Source organism: Ictidomys tridecemlineatus, chromosome 4 (genome assembly GCF_052094955.1).
Source record: "Ictidomys tridecemlineatus isolate mIctTri1 chromosome 4, mIctTri1.hap1, whole genome shotgun sequence".
NCBI lineage: Eukaryota > Metazoa > Chordata > Mammalia > Rodentia > Sciuridae > Ictidomys > Ictidomys tridecemlineatus.
In genome coordinates, this window is record NC_135480.1 from 30974201 (window position 1) to 31000448 (window position 26248).

The 26248-nt window shown below is 43.3% G+C and overlaps 1 protein-coding gene across 8 annotated transcripts in view; it reads right to left on the bottom strand.

Moving 5' to 3' along the window:
- Kiaa1549l (KIAA1549 like) overlaps window positions 1-26248 on the bottom strand; it is a 256249-nt gene that overhangs the window by 94653 nt on the left and 135348 nt on the right. For 4 of the 8 annotated variants that reach the window (XM_078046263.1, XM_078046262.1, XM_078046261.1 and 1 more), the window contains exons 2-7: window positions 12146-12484; window positions 9977-11371; window positions 8964-9572; window positions 6916-7031; window positions 2700-2919; window positions 1626-1759 (exon numbers count right to left, since the gene is read on the bottom strand). In XM_078046263.1, coding sequence (XP_077902389.1) covers window positions 1626-1759; window positions 2700-2919; window positions 6916-7031; window positions 8964-9572; window positions 9977-11371; window positions 12146-12484 — 2813 coding nt within the window. Of the gene's footprint in view, window positions 1-1625; window positions 1760-2699; window positions 2920-6915; window positions 7032-8963; window positions 9573-9976; window positions 12485-26248 lie in introns of all 8 variants that reach the window. The other 4 variants (XM_078046267.1, XM_078046265.1, XM_078046266.1 and 1 more) reach the window with 2 other exon arrangements.

Genomic DNA, 26248 nt, shown 5'->3' on the forward strand with positions numbered 1-26248 from the left:
TTACCTCTCCTCCAAGGCAAAAAGCAAAATAGTTAATAAAATGATTGATTTGATTATCCATTAATTTAAATAGTTTTCAAAATGTTCAAGAGCATCTAAAATCTATTAGATGCAATGTTCAAATCACTGTTATAGTCTTTTCCAAGGAAGCTTTGTTAGTTGGTTGACAAAATTTCATCTAATGGTGCATAATTAGTACCTAACAACACAAGAGAGGCTTCTTAAGGCCAAGGGCAGCTTATTTATCTTGGTGTCCCTCCCAGTGATTGATAAATAGCAAGCACTCAATAAGTCTGTGCTTCCTGAATACAATTAAAGTATGCTCTGCTGCCAAGATCTAACTAGGCTCATGCACCTGTGAGAATCACAAATCCAATCAGAAAGAAAAAGCATCCCCACAAGACAGCTGAGTCACACTCCTTACATAAATCTTAAGTCTCTGACATATTTTTAGATCCTAGTCTAATATGAACTAAATCATAATGAGACACTTCCCTATACACTTTGGATGAAACTAGCAAAAGAAAGCTGCTCACTCAAATTAAATTGTATGCTTTCTACATCATATTGGCTTTGCTGATAATTCACTTATGCTAAATGTCAATTTCAAAAGCTCTGGGTCTAATTGCAAAGGCTTTAGTCAGTAGTCAAAACAGAGACATTGAACAGTAGAGTTAATTAGAGAAATTTGGGGGGTGGATGAATATCATTAAGAAGCATCTGTCCTTAGTGGGATGATATCTATGTAATTGAAGAAACTGGGTCTGAAAAAGGATGTCAGTGGTTTGTGCACTGTTATCCAGGAAGCCGAAATACATGGTGTACCAGGAGGGGGATTTCCCTGGGAAAGAATTCATGTGTTTCCAAAAACTTTTGTGGAGGCCCTCATTGCCATATTGCAGAGACGCTGGTATAGCTTAGTAGATAAGAGGATGATTTTTGGCTCAAGTTTTTGTTCCATTCTTTTCCAACTATATGACCTTCTGGAAGGTTCATAACCTCTCTCTTAGTTCCCTGTCATATAAAATGAGGGTAAGGATAGTTCAGAAAGATGTATTGAGTATTTTGTAGCAAAATATTTGTAAAACCCACCATGGTTCCCAACATATTGTAAGCCCTCTATACAAAATGTGTGTGTGTATGTGTGTGTGTGTGTGTGTGTGTGTGTGTGTGTGTGAGAGAGAGAGAGAGAGAGAGAGAGAGAGAGAGAGAGAGATGATTGTTCATGTGGCTATCAGGAGTACAATCCAATGTAAATCAGAGAACAGGCAAATCTTTGATGAGTTAGCTATTTGAAATGGATTCATTTCACATGAGACATTTGATACATTTTACATAGTAGATTCTAGTTTGATTTTTTAAAATAGTAATGTATTAGAAAGACTCAAGGAAGCATCACATGAATAAAATTAATATAAAACCCTAAAGCACAGCAGGTACTCAGTGACACAGCATCCCTCCTGTCATGGCCAGACCCCAGACAGCCTCACCCATGCCATGACTGTCTACATCATCCATCCAAGTAGCAAGTTACACTTACATAAGAAATAGGGGACCCAAGTCATTCCTTACCAACATTTGTATTTTGATGGTCAACTACACAGCCTAAAACCCCTCCTCCCTACCTGAACCATCAGGTTGCTTTTGGTATTCAGGACCTTCCTCTCAGCATCCTGGAATGCCTTCTGCAGCCGCTGCTCCATGGTCTGAGCAAACTTGCAGGAATGTATGTTATCTGACTGGCTCACAAACTGTAGCACTAGAATGAGAATGAGAAATCAGCACTCACCAAAGCTTTACATCTCAGTTCCTCTGAGTGGATACCTAATAGCTCCTAGTAGCAACCATCATCTAAAACAGTATGATTTCAGGTTAGAGAAATTTGGCAAATAAACAGACCAGACAAGGTTTGATTTTGAAAGTGACTTGTAACAAAGAACAAATTTAAAGCATGATCTAACCTGAGAGTCCCTCCAATGCAAAAGATGTTGTGATTTTATTTGGATGGAATATACACACGTCTTCTCAAAGACCAACAAATAATAACCTAAGAGAGATCATGACTTCTATTTCTTTGAAGGGACAGAAAAAAAAAATCAATCGACCTCCATTACTAAGTTGATTGTTTCCATTTCAATGGTTTCTCCACTCTTGTGGTTTACAAACGTTGCAAATCAGAAATCACCAGGGAGCTTGAAAGAAAGAAAGAATCCAAGGTCTAAGCTCAGAGATTCTGATTCAGTGATATTTGGGATCTACAGCTCCAAACTACAGATTTTATGGAGACTCAAGTTTTATTGGTGTCCACTGGTAATACAGGAAAAAAAAAGCAATATGGTACTCAGTGCTCATATGTACTAATTATAAGTTGGGAAGAAAAGCTCCTAATATGGGACATTTCTAACAAACCTCAGGTTAGAAAAGTTTAGGCTGATGAGTTGGGCACTTGGACATTTGATTAGCAGGACACTTTAAAGAAGGTACACAGAGACTTTAAAAGATGGCAGAGACATTTGATACATTTTACATAGTAGATTCTAGTTTGAATTTTTAAAATAGTGAGTGTATTAGAAAAACTCAAGGAAGCATCACATGAGAAAATTAATATAAAATGGCAATGGAGTTTTTAGACAGGTATCCATTCAGTACCGCCCCTGACCTTAGACTGCATAGGAATCCTTTCCTTCTGAGTTACTTGCCTGTTTTCAGCTGGAAGTAGCCTGCAGGCTGGGGCTTCCATGAGGAGGCAAGGACGGCCACAGACTGTAAGTTTGGGGTATGTTGCTTCAGATCTGCAGTGACGTTGCTGACTCCATAAACACCCAGCATTTCTATCACAACAGCAGGCAAGTATACCAACCTTCCTTTGGTAGCATAATAACCAACTGTGATGTTGTGAGAATGTTCCAGAATGTCCACCTACAAAACAAATGGACCCCCCAGAACTCACTGTTTATTTCCGCAGTACTTTAAGTTCTTAGTGCTTCTGAGAACCACAACTGTTACTTAGCAAGGCAGGGGAATAGGATTTTCTCCTTCCACAAACATTCTAACCCTCTTGTACATCATGCACGGATTAAAGCAGAAGTATGACAATACATCAAAATAAAATTTACAACAAATCGACACGGGACTGAATTAAATCTGCTTTTTTTAAAAAAAAATGAAGGTTATCACTTTTTTTTAAGAGAGAGAGAGAATTTTTTAATATTTATTTTTTTTATAGTTTTTTTTCGGCAGACACAACATCTTTATTTGTATGTGGTGCTGAGATTCGAACCCAGGGTCGCGTGCATGCCAGGCGAGCACGCTACCACTTGAGCCACATCCCCAGTCCTTAAATCTGCTTTTGTATATTTTGAAGTGCCTCAGTATAATCCTGTGAGCATTCATTATTACCTGAAAGGAAGAGAAGAGATAATGGACAGACAAAATTTCCAGCGAATGGGATGCTGGGGAAAACAGTTTTATTATGTTTCTCTTCACTTGTTAGAATTAAAAGGCAGAAATGATAAATTAAGTGGGGCATCTTCAGGAGACGGGTCAAGAAGTAAACAAAGTAAATTCCTTAATCTAGAAGCAGAGAGACTTGGCTTGTTCAGACTTGGCTCTATCTTTGGCTGGGACATTGGTTCAAGGCCAGGGCACAGACAAGTCACAGAGACCTTGTCTCACAGCTGAGTCAAGGGTCACCCAATGACCTGAGCTCTTTCTATCTCAACAGGAACATTTGGAGGCTTCAGAATTTATTCTTATTTTGTTTTCCTTTTTTTGATGTTTATATTAAGAGTTCTGAGTGTTTTTAGTTCTTTATAAATATATAAATATAATGCTTGTTAGACAATCAGCATTTCTGGAAGACAGAATAACAATTGCCTCTAATATATCCACCATCACTGTAATATGATTATACAACAACTTCTAAGTTTATTTCCTTTCAGTCCCCCTAGTAATACATGTATATTTCACACATATAAATATATGCATGTATATACATATATGCATGCACTCTAGATATTGCTTCATAACCTACCCTTTCCCCCATTTATTTATTTATTTGGTGGTGCTGGTGATGGAACCCAGGGCTTTATGCATGATAGGCAAGTACTCCATTGCAGAAATATATCCCCAGTGTTTTGTTTGTTTGTTTGTTTGTTGATTGGTGTTTCTTTTTCTTAAACAAAAGAATTTTATTATCTCATAGTTCTGGGGGCTGGAAGTCTGAGACCATAGTTGGCCAGCATGGTCAGGTTCTGGGGAGGACTCTTTCCCACTCTGCAGACAGCTGCCTTCTCACTGTGTGCTCACTCATGGGACCTTTCCTTAGTGAGCACTTGCAGAGTGTCTCCAATTTTTTTTACTGTGGCAAAGTACACATCTCATATCATCTACCTTATTAACTGTCTTTAGCTGTACAGTTCAATGGTATTAAAAACATATATAATGGGTACGCAGCACCACCACCCATCTCCAGAACTCTTTTCATCTTGTAAAACAGAACCTCTCATGTCAGGGTGTTTTCAAGGCCTGCTTTCCCCCTCATTTTTGCATATCCACCAGAAGAGTCATGTGGGACTAGTGGGGGACATGGCTCAGTGGTAGAGAGCTTGTCTGGCATGCATGAGGTCCAGGGTTCAAGCTCCAGCACCACACACACAAAAAAAAAGATAAAAATAAAAAGTGTCATGTGTGTTTACCAAAAAAAAAACAAGGTAATGGATTTTGCAACAGGATGGGTGTGGTTTGGTCCCTCCAAGGTGCATTATCATTGGTTCTTTACTAAAGATGGTGTAAAAGATGATAGAATGAGATGGACATCATTACCTTAGGTACATGTATGACTGCACATATTGTGTGACGCTATATCATACACAACCACTGAAATAAAAGGTTGTGCTGTAGTTGGTACAATAAATCAAAATGCATTCTACTGTCATATATACCTAATTAATAAATAAATTAACAAAAAAGATGATTATAGGTGGAACAAGAGAAGCTTCAGGGCAGACCATAAACAGGCTGAAATGACAGCCAACTCACCCAATGAGAGAACCACTCCCCTTTCAATCCTTCTAGTTAGCTCAAAGAACAAGCCAAAGCCAGGTCAGGAACGATTTGCTTTCAACACCTCCCTGACCCTTGCTAGTTCTTCTCTTAAACAAACAAAGAGACATGAGGAATAGCGTCCGATTTAACAAGCTGTTTGGGTCCCATGATTCTCATTTTGCCACTATCTTTTATTTGTGGCAAATGATCCTTATTTCCACGTTTGGTGGTAATAGTAAATATCCTTTCAAAAGAAATGCATTTAAAATGTTTAAAGTGAGGGATGGGGTTGTAGCTCAGCTGTGCACTTGCCTAGCACACGTGAAGCACTGGGTTCAATCCTCAGCACCATGTAAAAATAAATACATAAAACAAAAAGGTATTGTGGTCATCTACAACTAAAAAATAGTTTTAAAAAATTTGAAGTGAACTTAGCCTTAAAGAAGAGTGAAATTATGGCATTTGCTGGTAAATGGATGGAACTGGAGAATGTCATGCTAAGCAAAATAAGCCAAATCCAAAGAACCAAAGGCCAAATGTTTTCTCTCATATGAGGATGCTAATTCACAAGGAGAGAGAGAGAATAGAGGTATTTTGGACGAGACAGGGGATAGTAAAGGGAGGGGAGGGGGCATGGGGATAAGAATGATAGTTGAATGAGTCAGACATTATTACCCTGTGTGCATATATGATTACACAACCTCTGTTAACTCTACATCATGTACAAACAGAACTCTACATCATTTACTCCATTTATATATGATGTGTCAAAATGCATTCTACTATTGTGTATAATCAATTAGAACTAACAAAAATATATTTAAAGAACTGAAAGAAACAAATTTAAAGTGAACCAATTTGGGTCTGAGGTGAGGTGCAGAAAAGACGAAAGCTGTGTGGGTAGTTGGAGAACGGCTGAAGTTTATTGAAAACCTCATCAGGCGACTAAATGGGAACATTCACATTTCAATGGTCAAGTAAAATTTCTGGAGTAGAAACCACACAACCATCCCATGGAGTATGTTTCTATTGTTTCTTTCCTTTTTTTTTCCCCTCCCTTCCTCCCTCCTTCTCTTCCTGTCCATCTTTCTTTCTCTCTCCCCCCCCCTCTTTATCTCTCTCTTTCTTCTGTAGAATTGTAGAAGAGAGACTGACAAGGACCCATAAACTATGTGCCAAACCCATTGCTAGTCCTTGGTGTGGTGGGCGGAGAGGGGACCACTGAGCTGAACACAGCTGTAGATCAGAACATCAAAGGAAGAAGCCGGAACAATATTTCTAAGTGGTATAAAAGGGAGTCCACTGACTGCCAATCACATTTACTGCTCTAACACTTGGAGTCAAACCAAAAGAGTGTGAAACAAAGCTTCCATCACTTGGACATGCCACCCAAATCAGCCAGCAGTTGTTAAACAGTACTTGGCATTGAAGTGTTCGGGGGGCGGGGTGGTGGAAATGTTTACTTCCCTGTGTGCTGCTGGCAATTTTAGCAAAGTTGGACTCAATTTACAAGTCAGAATGATTTTTAAATGTCCAGAAATAAATCACTATTTAAAATGGTGTGAAAGATAAAAGAAAAAGCAATGGATGGTTTCTGGAAAATTATACAGACAATATTAAATGCTCTCCCTACACAATGGGAAAATGGAACCGTTTAAAACAATATATCCAGGCTTTTTTTAAAAAAAAATCAACATAGGCAATTAGTCTCAGTTTCCCATCTCCAGCCACAGTCATTTACCAAAATGAAGAAAGATTCCACTTCTGGAAAATGTGGGTGTTGGGGGGAGGATGAAGACAATCTAAACAACACCTGGACCCCTGAGGCAGATGGAGACGGGTTAGCTGGGTGCAAAGTGAGGAGCTTACGTGAGCAGAGACGTCGTTCTGGTGGAAAGCCTTCCGCAATGCCTGCGTGAGCCCTCTGGCTACATTGAGCTTCAGGGACTCAAGGCTCTGCCCTCTCCTTTGGGTTATAAAGAGAACTAAGGGAGGAAACAAGCATGGTAATCAGAGTGAGGTCCCAACCTCATAATGAACATGCCCTCCCCTCCTCTGGCCACCATCTCCTACAAATTCTGAACAAAGCTGAGAAGCAAAGGCCCACCAATGAGGGGATTGGCTGGGACAGAGGCTTTGTTGGTCCTGCTAAAGTTTGAAGGAAAGAAAGTCTTAGCCATTTGTGTGGCCCTGACAGACAAAGATTACGCTGGTGGCACTTCATCTCTGACACATGTTGCCTCTGACCTTGAAAGCCAGGCTCTCTGGGGCGGGGCCCTGCTCTGGATGCTGCAGCCCCAGACAACCCTGAAACGGGAAGGACGGAGACAGGGATGGAGATGCAGGACGGGGAAGAGGCATCTGTGATTGAATGTGACACGTGCTATTGGAAGGGAAGCCCAGGACGCTGTTAGATGCTTCTGAGAGGAGCATCCAGCGCTGAGTTGAAAAAGGGGTTGGGATTAGGGAAGGTTTCCATGGGAACTGATGCTTTGGCTGAGTCTCAAAGGATAATAGGAGTGAGCTAGGGGAGGGGAGGGACTGCCCCCACCCAGTACCAGCAGAGGGAACGCCAAGTGTAAAGATGCAAGGGACAGAAGTGAAATACTTCAGTGTGCAAATTTAGGGCAACAGGAAATGAGGAGTTCTCAGCAAAGGAATGCATTTGAGAAGGTTCCCTTGACTGCAGACTCCAAAGCAGATTGGAGGGTGGGGTTCTGCAGGCAGAGAGAGGAAGGTGGTTAGTGTTGCAGAAATTTCGGTGAATGAGGACGACAGCGTGAACCCAGGAAGTGGTGGTGTGAACCAGGATGAGAGACGGGGTTTTTCAGGAGGAAGAACTGAAAGCAGCTGGTGGCTGGTTAGACATGGCTGGGGCTGCGGGGAGGGAAGGAAGAGAGAGGAGAGGATCCATGGGGGTGGGAGGCTGCCCCTCAGAGGAGAAGGCGTGGGTCTGGAGAGAGTGGGGAGGGGGAGCGGAAAACCAGATGGGATCATTTATTAAGAAGCAGAAAGAGATACTGTACTTTCTGCTAGGCCTAGTTTCACGATTTCCCATTTTAGAAAAGGATATGTCTCAAGATATAATTTCATTTAATTCTTTGCAGGGCGAGGAGGAAGGCGGGATGCGAGCATTCAGCATTGGCATGCTCTCTCAAATAATTTGTCTAATGCTTTTTATAGCAGACACTACCGCACTATTAAAAGCACCCTGTGCATTCCAGGGCTGCTCTGCTACCACGGGGAACTGGGGCTAAAAAGACAGCATCCCGCTTTGCCCACGGTTCTAGGGCTGCCTGCAGAGCTTTTTCAAGAAACTCTCCCCTTTAAACATGAAAAATAAATCCGGGGCTCCCACCTTGTAAACCGTAGCTGCGCTTTTTGTATCTGCTGATTAAGAAAACATGACAAAGAGCTTTTCTGAATTCTGCAGCCCTTTCCAAGACTTTGTATGAAACAAATCACATCATTTATTCATGCGAGACATCCCTGATGCACTCTGCAGGCAAAACACGATGCACGTTGGCATTCTTAGACCTACGGGAAACTCTGTGGTTTCCCAGGGGCCTCTCGTGTCAGGACTGATCCTAGAACTAGAATCCATGTCACCTCATGCTCCTCCCCTCCTTTGACACTTGTTGAAGATCAAGGTTGGTCAACCTCAGCATACTGATATTCTGGGCTGGATTATTCTTTTTTTTTTTTTTTGGTCTGGGGCTGTCCAGTGCATTGTGGGGTATTTAGCAATATCCCAGATAACTGAAAATGTCTCCAGATGTGGCCAAATGTCTCCTGAGGGAAGGAAGACAAGGTCACCCCGGATGAGAAACATTGATCTCAAAGAGAAACAATCCTGCTACCTCTCTGAGCCCAAGCTGTGGCTTTCAAATCCAACCAGAAGGACAGTGGCCTCTCACCTGTCTTCACCAGGAGTTTATCAGACATCTGACATTCCAGGTTGGACGCTGTTTTGCCAGTTGTGACCACCGCAGTGGACGAAGCAGGGAGAGAAGCATCCGTGTTTTCTGCTTGCAAAGGGGGCAAGCGGGTGGCCTTCACTAATGCGGTAATGGAGGTCAACGCTGCGGTGACCGTCAGCGGGCGAGGGGTGGATGCCCTCGGCGTCTCTGGCTTGGTGGGGTTTGGGAGGCCTGTGTGCATGGCTTGTGGCTTCCTGGGGAGGTGTGTTGTGGACAACAGGCCCGAGGCAGCACCCGTGTCCCCCTGCATGGCTGTGTGTGTGCTCATGGTGTGTGCTGTTCTGGCAAACATGTAGGTTGGCGTGAACGGGAGGGCTGTATGGATCGCCCCTGCTGTTGCCTTTGGGCCAGATGCTGCCTTGTTGGTGACATTTTTAGCTAGAGCAGTGGTGGAACCGCTCTTGGTTAAGCCGCTGCTGCCGGTGCCCTTGGCCACCAGGGCCGCAGATAGCGCCTGTGGACTCGACTTCCTCAGAAACCATGTGGCCGCGGCTGCTGCTGCTGCTGCTGTTGTTGGCTCTACCTTGGATGACACCGAGGAGTCCACTGTAAAGAGAGAAGAGGCAAAGCTCGTCACTGGCCGGGAATACACACACCATTTGTTCTGATGATGAATGGAGGGAACCTATGGGTTAGCTGGGGTGAAGAGTGGCAGCTCTCTGGGCTGGCAAGCAAAACAACTTAGGCTCATTAAGGTAATTAACCCTAATGAGAATGCCGCTTACAGCCAAGCCATGGTTGGTAAAAAGGGCACAAATTCTGAACACTCTCAAAAAAATAAAAAAAAAATGAAATGGGTAGAGGGTCAACTACATGTCTACTTGGGCTGCTGACTCTCACTTCTGAAGGGGAGGTATGTGCCTTCAGAGCAAAGCTGGGTGTTGAGCTGGAGGATGCTTTGGTCCCGAAAGCAGTCATACCTGTTTTTTGGGTACCAAGAAACAAACTACCTGCATTAGTGGTGGCACCTGTCCATTTCTTGGGGTGCTGAGAAGCTTGCAGCACTTTGGAGGGGGTCCTGGGGAAGGCACTGGTGGATAGAGGAGGAGATTCAGCAGCTGACTGAGGGCCAAGATTGCTCCGGAATGACGTGGAAGTATTTATTCTGGGTGATGGGTAGATGTCACTGGAAATGTGGGACCCTGTATCCGTTCCATCGGAAAGCATGTCCTGCAAGCTTGTTGTAGAAGATAGACGTGGCCAGGTCAGCCAAAGAGGATGGCTTGACTGGGCAGAATGTTGACTTGTGGATGGGTAATATTCAACCTTGGCTGTTTGGAAGTCTCTGGGGTGGTTGTGATGGCTTGTGGGCCAGAAGTCTGTATGATTTCCGGCCAAGGTGACATCCGACTGCTGCACAGGCTGGTTGGTGCTTGTCCTAAGGACCAGATCTTGGAAGTTGAAGCCTTTTGCAGCCACTGATTGCCCAGCAGTATCTTTGATGTTCTGAGATTTTACTGCTTTGGCAGCTGAAGTGAAACCCCGGGGAAGAGAAGTGGCAGCTGAACGAACTTCCCAACTGGCGGAGTTAATTGTGTGACCATTTGGACCATCACTTGTTTGCTGCTGCAAGCCAGATATTGTGGAATCTCTGGAAAGGGTTCCTGTTTTTGCTGAAAGAGAACTCCAGAAAACATCTGTGGTTGTTGGCTTTTTCATGTCTCCCATTGTTGAGAAATCATCAGCATCAGCGGAGGAGGGAGATGCTGTCACCTGCTTGGAAGCAGAAACTGGCGATTCAGAATGGCCCCCAGCTGCTGTGTCAGTCTCCAACTTGGTGCTGGCGAAGCCAGGAGATGGGAAAACCATGTGGGTGGTCTGAATGGTGGGTCTGGAGGCTGGAGGTGACCCTGAAGGAAGGAGGTTTGTTCCTGATGTTGTAATGACGGGAGATGACATTGGATTGGAGCTAAAGTCAGAGCGGAATCCATTGACAGCGCGAGGACTCAGAACTTCTTTGCTCGGAATAGTTACATTTGCCTTTTTATTTTTCCCTAAAAAGGCTGTCACGCTGACCTCTTTCTGCAGGGGAGATGTCCAAGTTGTGGAAAGAAGATCAGGAAGGTTCCTTGAGAGGAACAAGTCTGTGGCTGCGGGAGGGGCCCCGTCATGGCCTCCTTCTTGAGGTGTGGGCATTTCAGGTACAAGGGATGGCAAGGTCCGCTCTTCTGTAGGCTGAAGGACGTCAATCACGGAGGGAAGGTTGCCTTTCCCATTTGATGGCGATGCGGGAACTGTCCCAGAAAGGACGGCTTGCCCTTGACCCAGAGGAGTGAAAGGCAGCAGAGCAGGCACCGAAGATGTGTGTTCGGTTGAAAGGGCAGGCCTTCTGGAATTCTCTGGATCTGCTGACAAATGTGGTGGGTTAGCAGGGTCACTTGCAGTAGTAGCAGGGGCTAGCTTTCTGCTGGTCATCTCTATGGTCACTGATTCTGCAGTCCGAAACAATGAAAGCTCAGCCGCCTGGGTCGCTGCTGCCGTGCTCTTAAAAGTTGGCAAAGACACCCCATTGTGCGCTCTTTTAGCCCCCGCAGTGTGGACTGGGTGGGTGGATGCAGGATTCGAAGCCACTTCCATCATGGACCATGAGGGGGTCCCACCTGGAAGGCGAGGAAGACCTCCAGGTGCTAGGGTCGGGGGAGGCAGACGGGCCAATTCTGCCATGGAGCTTAAACCCCCAGGTGTGGGTGAGCCTGAAGAGTGGGGACCCTCTTTGGGGGATAGTTCAGAGTACTGCTTTGTTAAGGATCCAGAAAAACTTAGATGAGGGACACCTATGGAACCCTGGGCATTTGGGGATGGAATGTGGTTCATTTTGTCAAAAGCTGGGTTGAGGGCATTAGCCACAGTCTGGGCTGAGGAGGAGTTGGGAGGAGCTATTTGGGGGAACAAAGGCACAGGGGTGGGAGGCTCTGCTGGCTTAGAGGAGGTGATGGAATGAGGTGAGTTGGAGGTCAATGGAGAGGATGAAGGTGGAGGAGGAAGTGGGAGCATATCTGATCTCAGGGGACGCTCCGAAAGGGAAGGAGTCCCTACCCGCGGCTGAGATGGGGGGACGGCACTCAAGGTCACCGATGGGACTGTGGACCACGGGGGAAGCATGCGGGCGTGAGGCAAACCTGACACGTCCGCTGCTTCTCTTCCCCCTGGAGGTTGGACCAGGGACTCGCTGGAATCTTTAGAGGGCTCCAGGGAGGCGCTCTGTCCGCTTCCTTGGTAAAGGGAAGGAGAGAAGTCCACGGGAGCCCTGGCCCTGCGGTGCGCCCTGGGCGGAGGTGTCCGGGCTAACTGCAGCAAGCTCGTGTTATCAGGGGACTGTTCCAGCACGTTCTTGATTCTGTCCACCGCCAAAGAAGACTTGACTTCCGAGAAAGGCCATGTTGGTGAAATTGGTAACAACTTCCCATGAGGAAATGGCTCCGGGGTTGGGGTGACGTGGATCTGCAGATTATCTGCTCCTGTGAAACAAAGTATTTGCAGTAAGGCATTGGAATCAGGAAGGTGCTGGAGGAGTGGGCAAGACTAGGCCCTTCCTGGTCTTAGAGCTTATTCAAACAACCAGTTAAATCTCTACAAATATCCACAGGATGGGGTTGGTGAGAGCATTCTTTGATGAAGGGATATTTAAGCAAAAATGTGAAAGATATTCACGTATTATTTTTTTAAAAAAAAATCTACCTTCATTCATACCTACCTATAGAGTACCAATTATTAAAAACAATAAATAGATGGGAGAAATAAATAGATGGCCAGTGGAGTAGAAGAGGGGGAACAGGATGCAGGGAAGAAGGAGAGGGAGGAAGGAAGGAGGTACTGGGAACAAATGACATTCCATGCACGAGTGACTATGTCCAAAGGAACCCCAACATTATGAATAGCTATAATGCACTCATAGAAACATTTTTTAAAAATATCTTGTAGCACCTATGAGATTTGAACCATAAAACTCACAATTTAGAAAAAAAAGGTAGCTACCTGTCATGACCAATGACACCAAAAGTAAATCTCCTCCAAGAAACTCATATGCCCAACACGCTTAAAGGACTATGCATCTGAGCATGGATCTTCTTTTAGGTCTCTAAGGCATCTTAGAGAAATATCTGAGGTTGCCTGTTTGGAATGATGGCGCCGATGAAACATAGTTCTCTTCCTGGGTTTCAAAGGATCCCTGATGCTATCGTTCACACCGAGTCAAGTAGCAAAGGAGATTGCTTTCAGATTAGGCTGTTTCAGAAAGAAAAATGACTCACCCAACCTAGGACAGGAGACACCTCTCACAAGGCCTGGTGTCACTATAAGCACCTGCGGAGACCAGAGCTGTCAGAACTAATGTGTGAAACCTTAGGGGGGGGGGGCTCCACAGGAAACCAGGAGATGAAATCTCAGGAAGCTGGGAACTTCACCTATCCTGTCTGATGATTCCCCTTTCCACAGTTCCTGAGGATTGGTGGTGCAGAGTGACTAAATGTCCTTAATTAATATTTTAAAGATTCTTCTAGAACCTTCTACCTAGGGCTATTTGGTATAAATAATCACGTCAAGAGGGAAAGTCAGAAACTATGGGTCTGCTCATATCCTCAGCCCCCGGAGCTGCATATGAGTGTCTGCACGACTGTCACATGGAGATGGTGACAACAAGCACATCCAAACTACCCACTGGGCCATGGTGAGCAGCAAATGAAATCACTATTGCCGCAGAAGGACAGATTTCCAGAGACGCACTAAACAAATGAGCTGTTGTCACAGGCTCTGCGCCCTATGTTTGTGTGTCCAATGAAAGAGGACACTGTGGTCCAGACAAGGGACACCCTTTGCCGGAAGGAAGCCACATAACTGATCAGGGGCAGAAGCAGGTCTGGATGTGGAGGCTCCTCTCTCCTGTGCGGGGCTTCCTCTCCACCATGCTTTTCTCAGGTTGGTACCTGTTCTTCACATGGCATTCTGCCAACCAAAAGAGCAAACAACTACAGCTAAAGTCTTATTACATTGGAGCTTTTAGAATCCGCAAGATTTTCTGCAGTCCCAAAAGCTAAGTAGTAATTTTTCCTTGAAATGATCTTTACCATTGTCTTCTGTAAGATTTGGAAAAGTAAGGAATATATTTCAGTCTGAATTAGGGAACACATGAAAAACAAATTTCCCAACCCTTTGCTTTCTTTTTTTTTTTTTTTTAATTTTCCATTCTTGGAATTTACAGATGCTCAAGAAATTGTCCTCAAGTCATTTTAAGAACATGCTGGGGTGTAAGCCAATACTATAACCATCTTTAAAGGATTTGTTGATGATCCATTTTGTAAGCAATACCAAGCCCTTCTGGGCAAGTCATCTAACAAGCCTCACTTAGCCTGAGTGGCTCCTTATAACCAGATCAGAATCATCAGGGCTCCTACCTGCAGAGGCAAAGCTCCCTCTGGCCTCTGCTAGCCAAACCTCGCCTTAAACACAAATCAATGGCAAGAGGTACATAGCTTTAGGACACCAAAATGTACACAGTATTGCGTTCAAGTATGTGCAAACCCTGGGAAATGCTTCATAGTTTGCAATGGATGTGCTTCTATATCACCACATGCAGCCCAAGGAGCCATTCACCCCGAGTCAGTTGCAGTGTTACGTGGAGGGCCGATCTTGCTTTCACACCTCAATCCTTCCTGTTCGCAGCCTCAACTTCACACTTTGCATGCAGTCTGAGAACATGGGTGAATATAGAATCCATATAAGGTCATTCTGCATTTTCATGTTTTCCAGTTACATTTTAGAGTCCATTTTTGTTGCTTAGATGTTGGGTAATATTTATGCATGATTTCGTCTTTTGTACTTTCACGGGAATAGACTTGACCATGAGTTCAATTCATGGATTCAAGAGTCAAAACAAGAATTTATCTTGTTTCAAATAAATAGCCTTGTAACTCAAAAAGAATGCTGTAAGCCAAGTACTTTTTGCTTTCAGTAGGATGGCCCACAAACTCTTGCACAAAAAATCTTGCCAACAGGACGGAAGAAGAATGGGTGATTGGGTGATAATGTAAGTGTTTTGTATCTAACTGAGAAGCCTTGAGTACCTCAGGAATCTCACTCCTGTCTGAGAATTAGCACCCCTCTTTAGAAACCGGTTTCCTCTTCATGATGTAAAACATCTCCCAAAGTATTTAAAATCAGCATACTACAGTGACACAGCCACATCAATGTTTATAGCAGCTCATTTCACGATAGCCAAACTATGGAACCAAACTAGGTGCCCTTCAACAGATGAATGGATAAAGAAAATGTGTGTGTGTGTGTGTGTGTGTGTGTGTGTGTACATACAATGGAATATTATTGAGCCATAAAGAAGAATGAAATTATGGCATTTGCTGGTAAATGAATGGATCTAGAGACTATCATGCTAAGTGAAAGAAGCCAGTCCCCAAACACCAAAAGCTGAATGTTCTTTCTGATATATGGATGCTAACCCACAAGAAGAGAGGGTAGGGATGTGCTTTAGTCAGCTTTTTTGCTGCTGTGACTAAAAGGACCCATCCAGAACAATTATAAAGGAGGAAACGTTTATCTGAGTGCTCAGGATTTCAGAGATGTTAGTCTTAGATCTTACTTGATGTACATGGAAATATACACACATCAAGTTCCATCTCCACCCTGGAACCAATTTCTACATAGGCTAGGGTAAATTGTGCTTCGATAACAAAAAATACCCAAACTGCGATGACAGCAAAGGCTAGTTTCTTGCTCGTGTTACCTGTTCACCCTTTGTCAGAGGGGTCTTTTGCTTATCCTCATTCCCAAGGGACCCAGACCAGAAAACCAGCAATCATGTCTAACACTTCTAGTTTCTTTCTTTTCCTCCATTTTTTTTCAAATTTAGCAACAACCTGTAGGAATATAATATTTCTAGGGTTTTGTTGTTGTTGTTGTTGTTGACAGAACAGGTCTTTCCTTTTTAAAAGTGAGGATCTTCCTTCAGCATTTAAGTGTCCTACCCCACAAGCGAAGCTTACCGTTTCCTCCCACACCTGATTGGTCAGAACCAGTCACGTGGCCTCAGCCAACCCCAAAGGTAGCCTGAAGTTTAGCCTTGAAACTTCACAACTTCACCCGCTCAGAAGGTGGAGACAGAAATACATGGTGAACAGCATCCGGGATTCTCACAGGAGAGGGTAGCATACCAATCTTTTCAAAAATGGTCTGTGGAAACTTTTCCCCAGGAGTTGTTTGAAACAGAGTTTTAATAAAAGCTCTCTTGGGGAGCACCAAATTCTAATTGGGAAAACAACAGAATCTGGTAAAAAGAAATCCACTAGAGACCATTTTTCTTCACTTTTTTTGTGGAGTTTTTCATCAGCATGCTGAGGTGGTAATTTTATTGGAATACCTATTTATTGGAATATCTTATTTATGAAGAGAAACATTATCTTGAGTAGGATACAACAGTCACATGAAAACTAGGGCCTTCAAGGCTCCCCGACAAACGTTGGTGCCTGACGCTGACCCTGGAGAGTCAGTTTACCCTTCCCCACAATTCAGAGAGTATTCTGACAGTAAAGATGCTTTAAAAGGCTGAGTGGAGAGGACCCAAATCTGAGTTAAGGAATGTCATAAAAGAAAAAAACACACATAGTCCATGGCTTCATAGAGCTCACAGTTCTCGGGCAGATGTGGATGTAAAGCAAACATTCTCACAAGTGTAAAAACGACAGATGAAAGATGCATCATCCTTAAGAGCATGCCATGGGACTCGATCAAGGAAATGAGAGAGCACATCACTGGGGAAGTGACTATCAAGATCCAAAGAATGAATAGAGGGCTAATCAAGCAAAGAGGATAAAGGAAAGTATTCCACATAGAGAGAAAAGCATAGGCAAAGGCCCTGGGGCAGGTAATAGCATGAGGACAAGGAACCGAAAGAAGGTAGCCACGGCTAGATTGGGAAGAGCAAGGTGGGCATAAGATAAGGTTGCAGAGGTGGGTTGGCCAGACCACTGGGGCACTGCAGGTTTTAGTTCAATGGAGAGGGTGAGGGAAAATGATGTTCAGGAGCAAATTGGTATGCTGGATGAATCATTTTGTCTGTGGAGTGAAAAATTGACAGCAAGAGTGAATGACAGGAGTCATAAGATGCAGAGGACCAGGAACGAGATAATAGGAAGGTTGTAAAGAAGAGTTGAGCCATGGATGGGAGATGAAAATAGATAATCCCTAATGGTCCCTTTTGGCCCTGAGAGTTAAGGATTTTAGTTTTTCTCACATTTGTATTTATATAAATATAAATACAGCTTTTAAAAAAAATGGCTGCAGATTCTCCTTGATGCCTCCCACTCAAAAGGGGAGACTATATCCCCTTCTCCTTGAATCTGAATGCGCTTGAGTTTGTTCAGCCAGAGCGTGGTGGGAGCAATGCCACTGGACGTCATGAAGGGCCACTTGGGTGCCTGGGACGGTCCCTCACGCTCCCTCCTGGAAAAAGGACGCCCCTCCACACACAGCCCATGCTCCAGCAGAACCCATCCCAGCCACTCCAACCCCCAGTCCGGCTCAGCCGCGCCTCCCCAGCACCCCAGCCCAGACAACAAGCACGAGAATGGAGCAGCTTCCAGATCATTCTACCCCCAACTCTCTGAATCACCCCAGCTGTTCAAATCTTCTCCCTTGAAGGCCCAGACATGGTGACACAGAGACACACTTGTCCCCATCGCCCTATACGAATCCCCCAATCCATGAGCATAACTACCCGGAGGGGTGGCTGGCTGCACAGAAATACAATAAGTGAAGTTAATACACGTGGGACGGTGTCCCTCCCTTTTGAGACACACTGTAGGTTTAATCAGATGCTCAAAAGGAATCAGAGGTGAAAAAATAGTCAGGAACCCTTAATTTCAATGAAAAATACTCCTTATGCACAAGATGTTATAATCATATCTATGAGAATTAAGTAAAATATACATCCATATTGATTAAAGTTCAATCACAAAAAGCAAAAGAATAGAAGAAAAAATTTTGAGGGGGCAATGAGAGCCAGCAGGTGTTTCTTAAGAAGGGAAAATCAATTTTGGGGTACAGGGCAAGGTCAAGTTACAGAGGGTGGGTCAGAGGCCGGGGGGGGGGGCAGCCAAGGTGCCTTTTGTGATCCCTCTCCTGGAGCATGAGCAGAACCTGTGACTTGCTTCTACCTGGTAGAACGTGGCGAGGGTGATGGGATGTTACTCGTGTGATTATGTCACCTGGACCTGCTAGCAGGCTCGCCCTCCTGGACGACTTGATGAAGGAAGAGGCCATATTGTAAAGGTCCTCATGGGGAAGAGCCATGGGCGGCCTGGAGGACCTGCAGGCGGTCTCTAGGAGACCCGTGGAGCTGACAGACAGAAGCTGGCACTCTCGTGTGTAGCCGCGGGAAACACATTCTGCCGCTGACCTGGCTGAAAGTGGATTCTTCCCCAGCCATGCCTCCAGATGACAATGTGAGCCGGCCACCTCCGTGACTGCCGTCTGAGGCCCTGTGCAGAGGACTCAAAGTGGCCCCAACCCCCTGACCCATGGGAAAATGTGAGGTCATCAAAAAAGGTTAAGTCCTAAAAGTTTGTGGTAAAATGTTACATAGCACTAGAAAACTAACCCAGGTAGGAAGCCGGGAGCTATGGAAGGTTGTCTGTAGGAAGAAGAAACAGAGGGCAAGATAACCGGATTGAAAAGTAGCATGAAGGATGGTGACAGGTTGACGTCCAGACAGTCCAAAAGAAGCACAAGTATGGGTTAGGGTTAGGGTTAGGGTTAGGGATGTAGCTCAGTGTTAGAGCGCTTGCTTAGCACATGTGAGGCACTGAGCTAGATTCTCAACATCATATAAAAATAAATAAATAAAAATAAAGGTATTGTGTCCATCTACATCTCAAAAAAAAATTTTAAAAAAAGAAGCACAAGTTTGAGTGCAGTATGGAAGGGAATGGGTTGTGAAATGAGAAGTTTAATACAGAGCCTGGGACTCAACTGAGAAATTACCTGAATTGAACACAGGACCCTGCAGGAGCAGAAATAAGGCCACAACAGCAAACCATGTTGGGATTAGTGCTTTGAGAACAGGCTGAAAACTCTTATGTCAAAAGTCCCATTTTTCAAAGGGGGGAAAAATATTGAGCTATTCTACTCCAAATACCAAATTCTTGGTTTTTTTTTTTTAACAAACTCCCACTGACTCCCCAATCCTCCCTCATCCCTCCCCCCAAGACATGACTTTTTTCTTGTTAGAATGACGTGGATTAGGAAAATGGAGAGGAGATGGATTTATGTTGGAAATAAGAACAGAAGCGAGCAAGATGAGGCCCCTCAGAACACTGAAATGTGAAAATGAGCCGTCTTTTCCCATCTCAAGGAAACAAGAATGGGTGGTCCTGCAAAACCCGATTCAAGGAACAGTTTATACACGTGCATTTTAAGCTAAGTTTCTTCGAACCAGCTTTAAATAAAGTCATCCTTCTCAAACCTTCTAGGAAGTAACAGTCACTCGTGGAAGAACATCAGCTTTAAAAATAACTTGCACAAATGGGGTCAGCGTGCAGAAGCCCGCACACGCAAGTTCAGTGCCGATGCCTCTGTGAGCTGAGCAAGTCTGCATAGAGTCCCAAGAACTTAGCCTTGAACTAGAAGCGTCAGGAAGTAGTTCATTAACAAGGTGAAACCTGGCCAAAGAGTTGAGAAACCTGGGCCAGGTCTGGACACCCAGAGCCTGTCATTGACTAGTGTCAAAAACCAGGCAAATTGCCTCCCTGGGCTCCTAGACCCCAGAGCCCGGCATGGTACCACCCAGACGCAGGGGGACAGACCCTTCAGGTGTCTGTCTTCCCGAGCATCCTGGCGTTGCCACCTCATCATCGTCCGTACTTGTACACAAGACGCAGACCCCGCTGGGGTGTTGCTATGCCCATTTCCCCCATGTGACAAGCAGAACTGGGACCTTAAAAAGGCACACGGGTACACAGAGCTCCTCTGTTGCTGGTCCCTCCCCTCTAGGCCTCTCTCCCTCCGCCCCTTGTGCTCTCTCAGTGCCCAGCTTGTGGCTGCTTTTATCCCAGACCCTCCTTTCCAAAGCCCCCCGAGCCTGCTACTTCAGGAGTGTTCGTGCAGGAGTGTCCTGAACGGCTTGCTGGTTTGCTCAGAACCACTCCACCACAGTCACAGTCCTTCCCCAATCAGCCTTGTTCCTTTCTTTGACTGATGGAGACATTAAGGAAAAGAACGTCCTGCTAGGCCACCCCAGGTGTAAGCAGGGCTGGGTCCAACCACAATCATGAGATGGTCCACTGCCTGCTGACAGGTTTCCATATCACAACACTAAGAACGCACAGCCAGTCATCGACTGCTCTTTAATGTAGAGACTGAGGCAAGCAAGGAATGAATGTTAACATCGATGTCAACCCTCCCTTTGTTATGTATCAGAGGGGGAAAAATATCTGTATATGCCTATGGGGCCCTAGAGGCTGCCTAAATCCAAATCTTCTCCTCAAATTGCTAACTGTGTGATCTGTGTGATCTCGGACATGTTACTTAACCTCTCTGTGCCTCAGTTTCCTTAACTATAAAATGGGAACAATAACAGTCTCTACTTCATAAAGTTGCTTAAAGGATTAAAATGAAAGGATACTCATAATGTCTGAAAACAGTGTCTGCAACACAGTGCTGAAAAAATGTCAGCTATTATTGGTATTATTATCCTTATATGTTCAGCCCAGAATAGGCATGAATGCACTCAGAGGCTTCCCCGGAGGACCTGGATGCTAGTCACAATTCAGAAATGCCTGAAAGTCTTGCATTATCAGAATCCTGCACATCTAAACAGGATTGTAGTTTGCAGAATAATTTCATATCCATCATCTGGTCCTTCACAGTACCCATGAAGTCAAACATCAGTATTATCATCCCTGTTTTACAGGTGAGGAAACTAGGGATCAGAGAGGTCAAGTGCAGGGTTGGCAGCTCTCTGCCACACATGGCAAGAAGCAAGGCTCCCTCCGTGTGCAGGTCTGGGTGGTGCACTGCACCCCCAGAGTGACCTCCACAGATGGAGCCCACACATGGCTTCCTCTTTCTTCAGAGCTGGATGATGCATCTTCAGCAAACGTTACCGAGCACAGCTCTAAATCACACAGACCTGTCAGGCTTCGATTCCCAGAAGGTCAAAAGAGATGGATTAAAAGCCATTGCTATGCTGAAGCTTCCATCCCACACCCGACACCCACTTATGCGTCAAACCCTGGCAAGTTCTGGAGTTAGGTGCCTGAAATGCTCTTGCTGAAGAGGATTCCTCTTGGGGCTCTTTAAAACGAAATGCACCAGTTAATAGAATCCAATTGCCATTCCTTGAATCCATGCCAGCAGAGAGGGTTCTGTGCACGGCACGGACAGAAGCATTTTAACTTTCAAAGCTCTTTCACAGCTATCTGCCTTTCTAAAAAGTTTATGGCTTTCAAATCCTTTGTGAAACAGGTTTAGAAATAAAGCTGATCCCCACCCTCCCATGAGACCAGGATTACAATTTCACTTTCAACTTTGTAAACCTGGGTTTATATGATCATCACACAAAATTTAGAAAAAACGGAAAAGTAGGGGGGAAAGAAGAAGAGTTCTATTCCTCCTTTGTCCCCTCTAACAGGTATGTTCTAGCAGATCCAGAAAATCGTGATTCATACGGTAGGAAATGTTACTTACAGGCTTTGAAAGCCCGTGTTTGTTAAATTTATAGATCTATAGCCAGGTGCAGTGGCACACACCTGTAATCCCAGCGGCTTGGGAGGCTGAGACTGGAGGATCACGAGTTCAAAGCCAGCCTCAGCAAAAGGTACTAAGCAACTCAGTGAGACCCTGTCTCTAAATAAAATACAAAATAGGGCTGGAGATGTGGCTCAGTGGTCGAGTGCCCCTGATTTCAATCCCTGGTATTAAAAAAATAATAATAATTTATAGACTTGTGATCACACTGCACATCCAACTTCATATCTTTTTAAAACGTTTAACATTATATTAAAATAATCTTTTCATATTGGGTAAGGCTGCATGTTACTTCCACTAAGATGTGGCCCTTACGATTTGGCTGAATATCCTCCAACTATTACAACACAGGTTGCTTATGAATAAACATTCAGTACGATAAATAATGGTCGCATCTCCTTTTAATTTTGGCATTGCAATCCTTATGCAGCAAATAGGGCAGCCACAAGTCACCTTGTCTCCTGGACTAGGGTGACACACACGCAGAAGGTCACTTGCGGGGAAGAATATTATCTGTATCCAGAAAAGTCACACAATAGGACTTGGGAGGTTTCCCCTTTCTTCCTCCCCTGGTATCTTTTTGATGGGGTCATTAATAAGTTCAAATTCAATCATAAGAAACACAATTAACCACCAATAACCAATCTGCAAAACTGGGACAATCCTATCAGCAAACCTTCCCCAAGTTTCATATTAATTTTTCCTATTTTATGTTAAAGGCCCAAGGGGGAGTTGAGTCTGTTTCAATTCATTAGGCAAGAAAGACTTTAGGGATACAGGAAATGTTGTTCCTAAAGAAGAGCAGCCAGAGGGTTTAGAGAGTTGGAAAGAAGAAACAACATGACTGGTCCTCACACATTTGGTAGAGATTTGAATGTAAGCCTCTCCTAAGAGATAATCCCATAATTAAGATGTCATTGTTCCCACGACTCTTTATTTTTAGCTCTGCTAGAGTACCTTCCCCTTTCTGCTTAATATTACAGCCAGTAATGTCCCTTATCTGCTCAATTATCTTGGTCACTTATTCCACTACTACTTATTGAACGCTTTCTCGGACACTTCATCACAAAGAGTTGAAACTGCAAACCTCTCCATGAAGGTCAGGCGTCACAGTGTAGGGCGTGGGGTCTGGAGTCAGAGTAGCTTGGTTCCTGGCTCAACTGCCTTGCTTTAGCTGGATGAATGCAGGCAAGCTATGTGACCTCTCTATGCCTGTCCACCCCTTTCTAAGAAATGAGTGATGCTGTTCTCCCAAAAATGTTTTGAAACTTGAAGACTTTAATCCATGTCGAGTGTTTGGAACATCTCATAGAATGTGGTCAGCTGTTAGTTATTATGATTCTCATCAAGGAGCACGAAATCTAATGAAGAGGTTTTAGAGTTGTATCTTCTCCCTAAATTATAACAGTTTGTGGACAATTTTTTTCTATCTTCTCTGGAACTGCTCCTGTTTCCTACAATGGATCCCTCTTCTTCAACAGCAAACCTTCATGAGTGCCTATGTAATCCATCTGGCTTTCTAAGCATCCTGAGGTGCATTGTGCTTCTGCATTAGATTTCTCCCTAAAGTCTTCTTATTTCTGCAAGCAAGCATGTGAGATTTTTTGTTTCGTTTTGTTTTTGTTTTAGTTGTTGATGAACCTTTATTTTTATTTGCTTATTTATATGTGGTGCTAGGAATTGAATCCAGTGCCTCACACATATGAGGCAAGCCCTCTTCCACTAAGTTACAATTCCAGCCCCAAGTGTGTAGTTTTGAAGAGGATTTACACAGCAAGGTTGCAAACAGAATACTTCCCCATGAAGAGTCCTCCTAAGTCTAACTACAGTTTTAACTGCAATGCCAAGAGGAGAAAGAGAGGTAGAAAAATATGCATACACATATGTGTACTTTACATATCCTTTATATTTTCTTAATTCAAAGAATTCTTAACATTTCCCCAATATTCAGTTGAAACAGTCAATGCTATACCTAGAGAACAATTCATAGCCTAGAATGTTCCCTAGAATAGATTTTTCTTAAAGAAAGCTATTTTTCATATATAAAAATGAGAAAGAGAGAAAAAACCTCTCTCTCCTAAAAAATTAATAGTTAATAAAAAATAAAAGATGCAACCAACACATTTTACACAAAGAACAGTCAAAAGGATAAATAAATTCAAAAGCTGGTCCTTCATGGGCTGGGATTGTGGCTCAGGGGTAGAGAGCTCACCTAGCTCACATGAGGCACTGAGTTCGATCCTCAGCACCACATAAAATAAAATAAAGACCACCTATAACTAAAAAAAAAAAAGAAGAAGAAGAAAGAAAGAAAAGAAAAGCTGGTCCTTTAGTCTTTTAGGGGGAAAACAAAGAATAAGATCGTTAAATCATTCATACACCAAATTAGGGGGGAAAAATCAGATGGGCTGGGGTTGTGGCTCAGTGGTAGAGCACTTACTTAGCACTTACTTAGTTCGATCCTCAGAACTGCATAAAAATAGATAAATAAATAAATAAAGGTATTGTGTCCATCTACAACTAAAAAATTTTTTAATTAAAAAAACTAAAGAGAACTACAAGACTCTAAGAAAGAGAAAAAACATAAATAAGAAAGAAATAAAAATAATCATAAGAGAATTCTACATGCAAGTCTATGGCAAAACATTTGAACATTTAGAGGAAATGAATAATGATGTTGATGACCAAAATTAATCCAGAAATGGAAAATTTAAACAGACAACCAACTAGGAAAAAGAAACTATTATTGAAGATGGCACCAGGCCAGGTCTATTCAGCTGAGTTCCATATAACAGTTTAAAAACAGGTAATTTCAATGTTATCAAAAATAATTCAGGTCCTTGCAGTCCATGGAAATGTCTCCTCTGCATTTTATAAAACCAGTACTGTTTTTTTTTTGTTTTGTTTTGTTTTGGTTTTGTACTTGGTGTTGAACCCAGGGGCAGTTTACCACTGAGCCACATCCTCAGCCCTTCTTACTTTTTTATTTAGACACAGGCTTCACTATGTTGTCGAGGCTGGCCTTCATCTTGCATGCCTCTTGCCACAGCCTCCCAGGTCGCTGGGATTACAGGTACACACCACAGTGCCCAGCTAAATTTTAATAATAAAATTCAACATAGATATTTTAAAAATAGTTTTTTATTTAAAAATGATCCAAATATGTAAATGAATACAGGGCAGCCAAGCAAAAAATGAGTGGTTGGGCCATTTATAGAAGATGGAAGAAGTGAGCTAGGCAGTGATTCCCAATCTCCTCACAATGCAAAAAGGAGGCAGCAAAGGAAAAGCAGAATTGAGAGGGCTCTTAAGAGAAAGAAGCTCACAAAGTAGTCCTTCACCTAAAAGAAGAAATGAGAACTATACCGAGAGATGGGCAAGCATACAAACAATGTGAAAAAGCAAGGGAACCCTACCAAACAGCCCATAATGCTTCAAAAACTGACTTAACTGACACTACATTGAAGGCACTGTCAGAGAAAGAGTTTAGGAAATTCGTAGTTAAAATGTTCTATGAGCTCAAATAAGAAATAAGGAGTGACATTAGAGAGAAAATACAGGAAGTGAAAGATGGCTTTGGTAAAGAGATAGAGATTCGGAAAAAGAACCAAATGGAAATCTTGGAAATGAAAATCTCAATAAACCAAATTAAATATTCAATGGAAAGCATCACCAATAGATTAGACTATTTCAAAGACAGATAGATGAAGCCTCTGAAATATAAGCTAAGGGTATGCTCAATCCTTTCAAAGAATTAATATCAGAAAACTTTCCAAACTTTAAAAATGAGATGGAAATTCAAATATAGGAGGCATATTGGACTCCAAGTATACAAAATCGCAATAAATCCACTCCAAGACACATTATAATGAAAATGTCTAGCTTACAGAATAAGGATAGAATTTTAAAAGCTGCAAGAGAAAAACAACTGATCACATTTAGAGGTAAACCAATCTGGATTTCAACTGATATCTCAAACCAGGCCCTATGTAAGCCAGGAAGACTTGGAATAATATATACCAAGTTCTGTAAGTGAATGGATGCCAACCAAGAATACTATAGCCAGTAAAATTAAGCTCCAGAATTGAAGATGAAAAAAAACCTTCTATGAATAACAGAAGCTAAAATAATTATTACTAGCCCTTCAACAGATGAATAGATAATGAAAATGTGGTACCTGTACACAGTAGAATATTACTCAGCCTTTAAAAAGAATGAAATCATGATATTTGCAGGTGAATGTATGGAGCTGGAGAATATCATGCAAAGCAAAATAAACAAAGCCGAAAAAACCAAAGGCCAAATGTTTTCTTTGATAAGCAGATGCTAACCCATCATGGGGGGTTAGGTAAGTATGAAGGGGCTTTGAATTGTGCAGAGGGGAGTGAGGGGAGGGGAGGGGTATAGGGATGGGAAGGACGGTGGAATGAGACGAACATTATTACCCTTTATACATGTATGATTACACTACC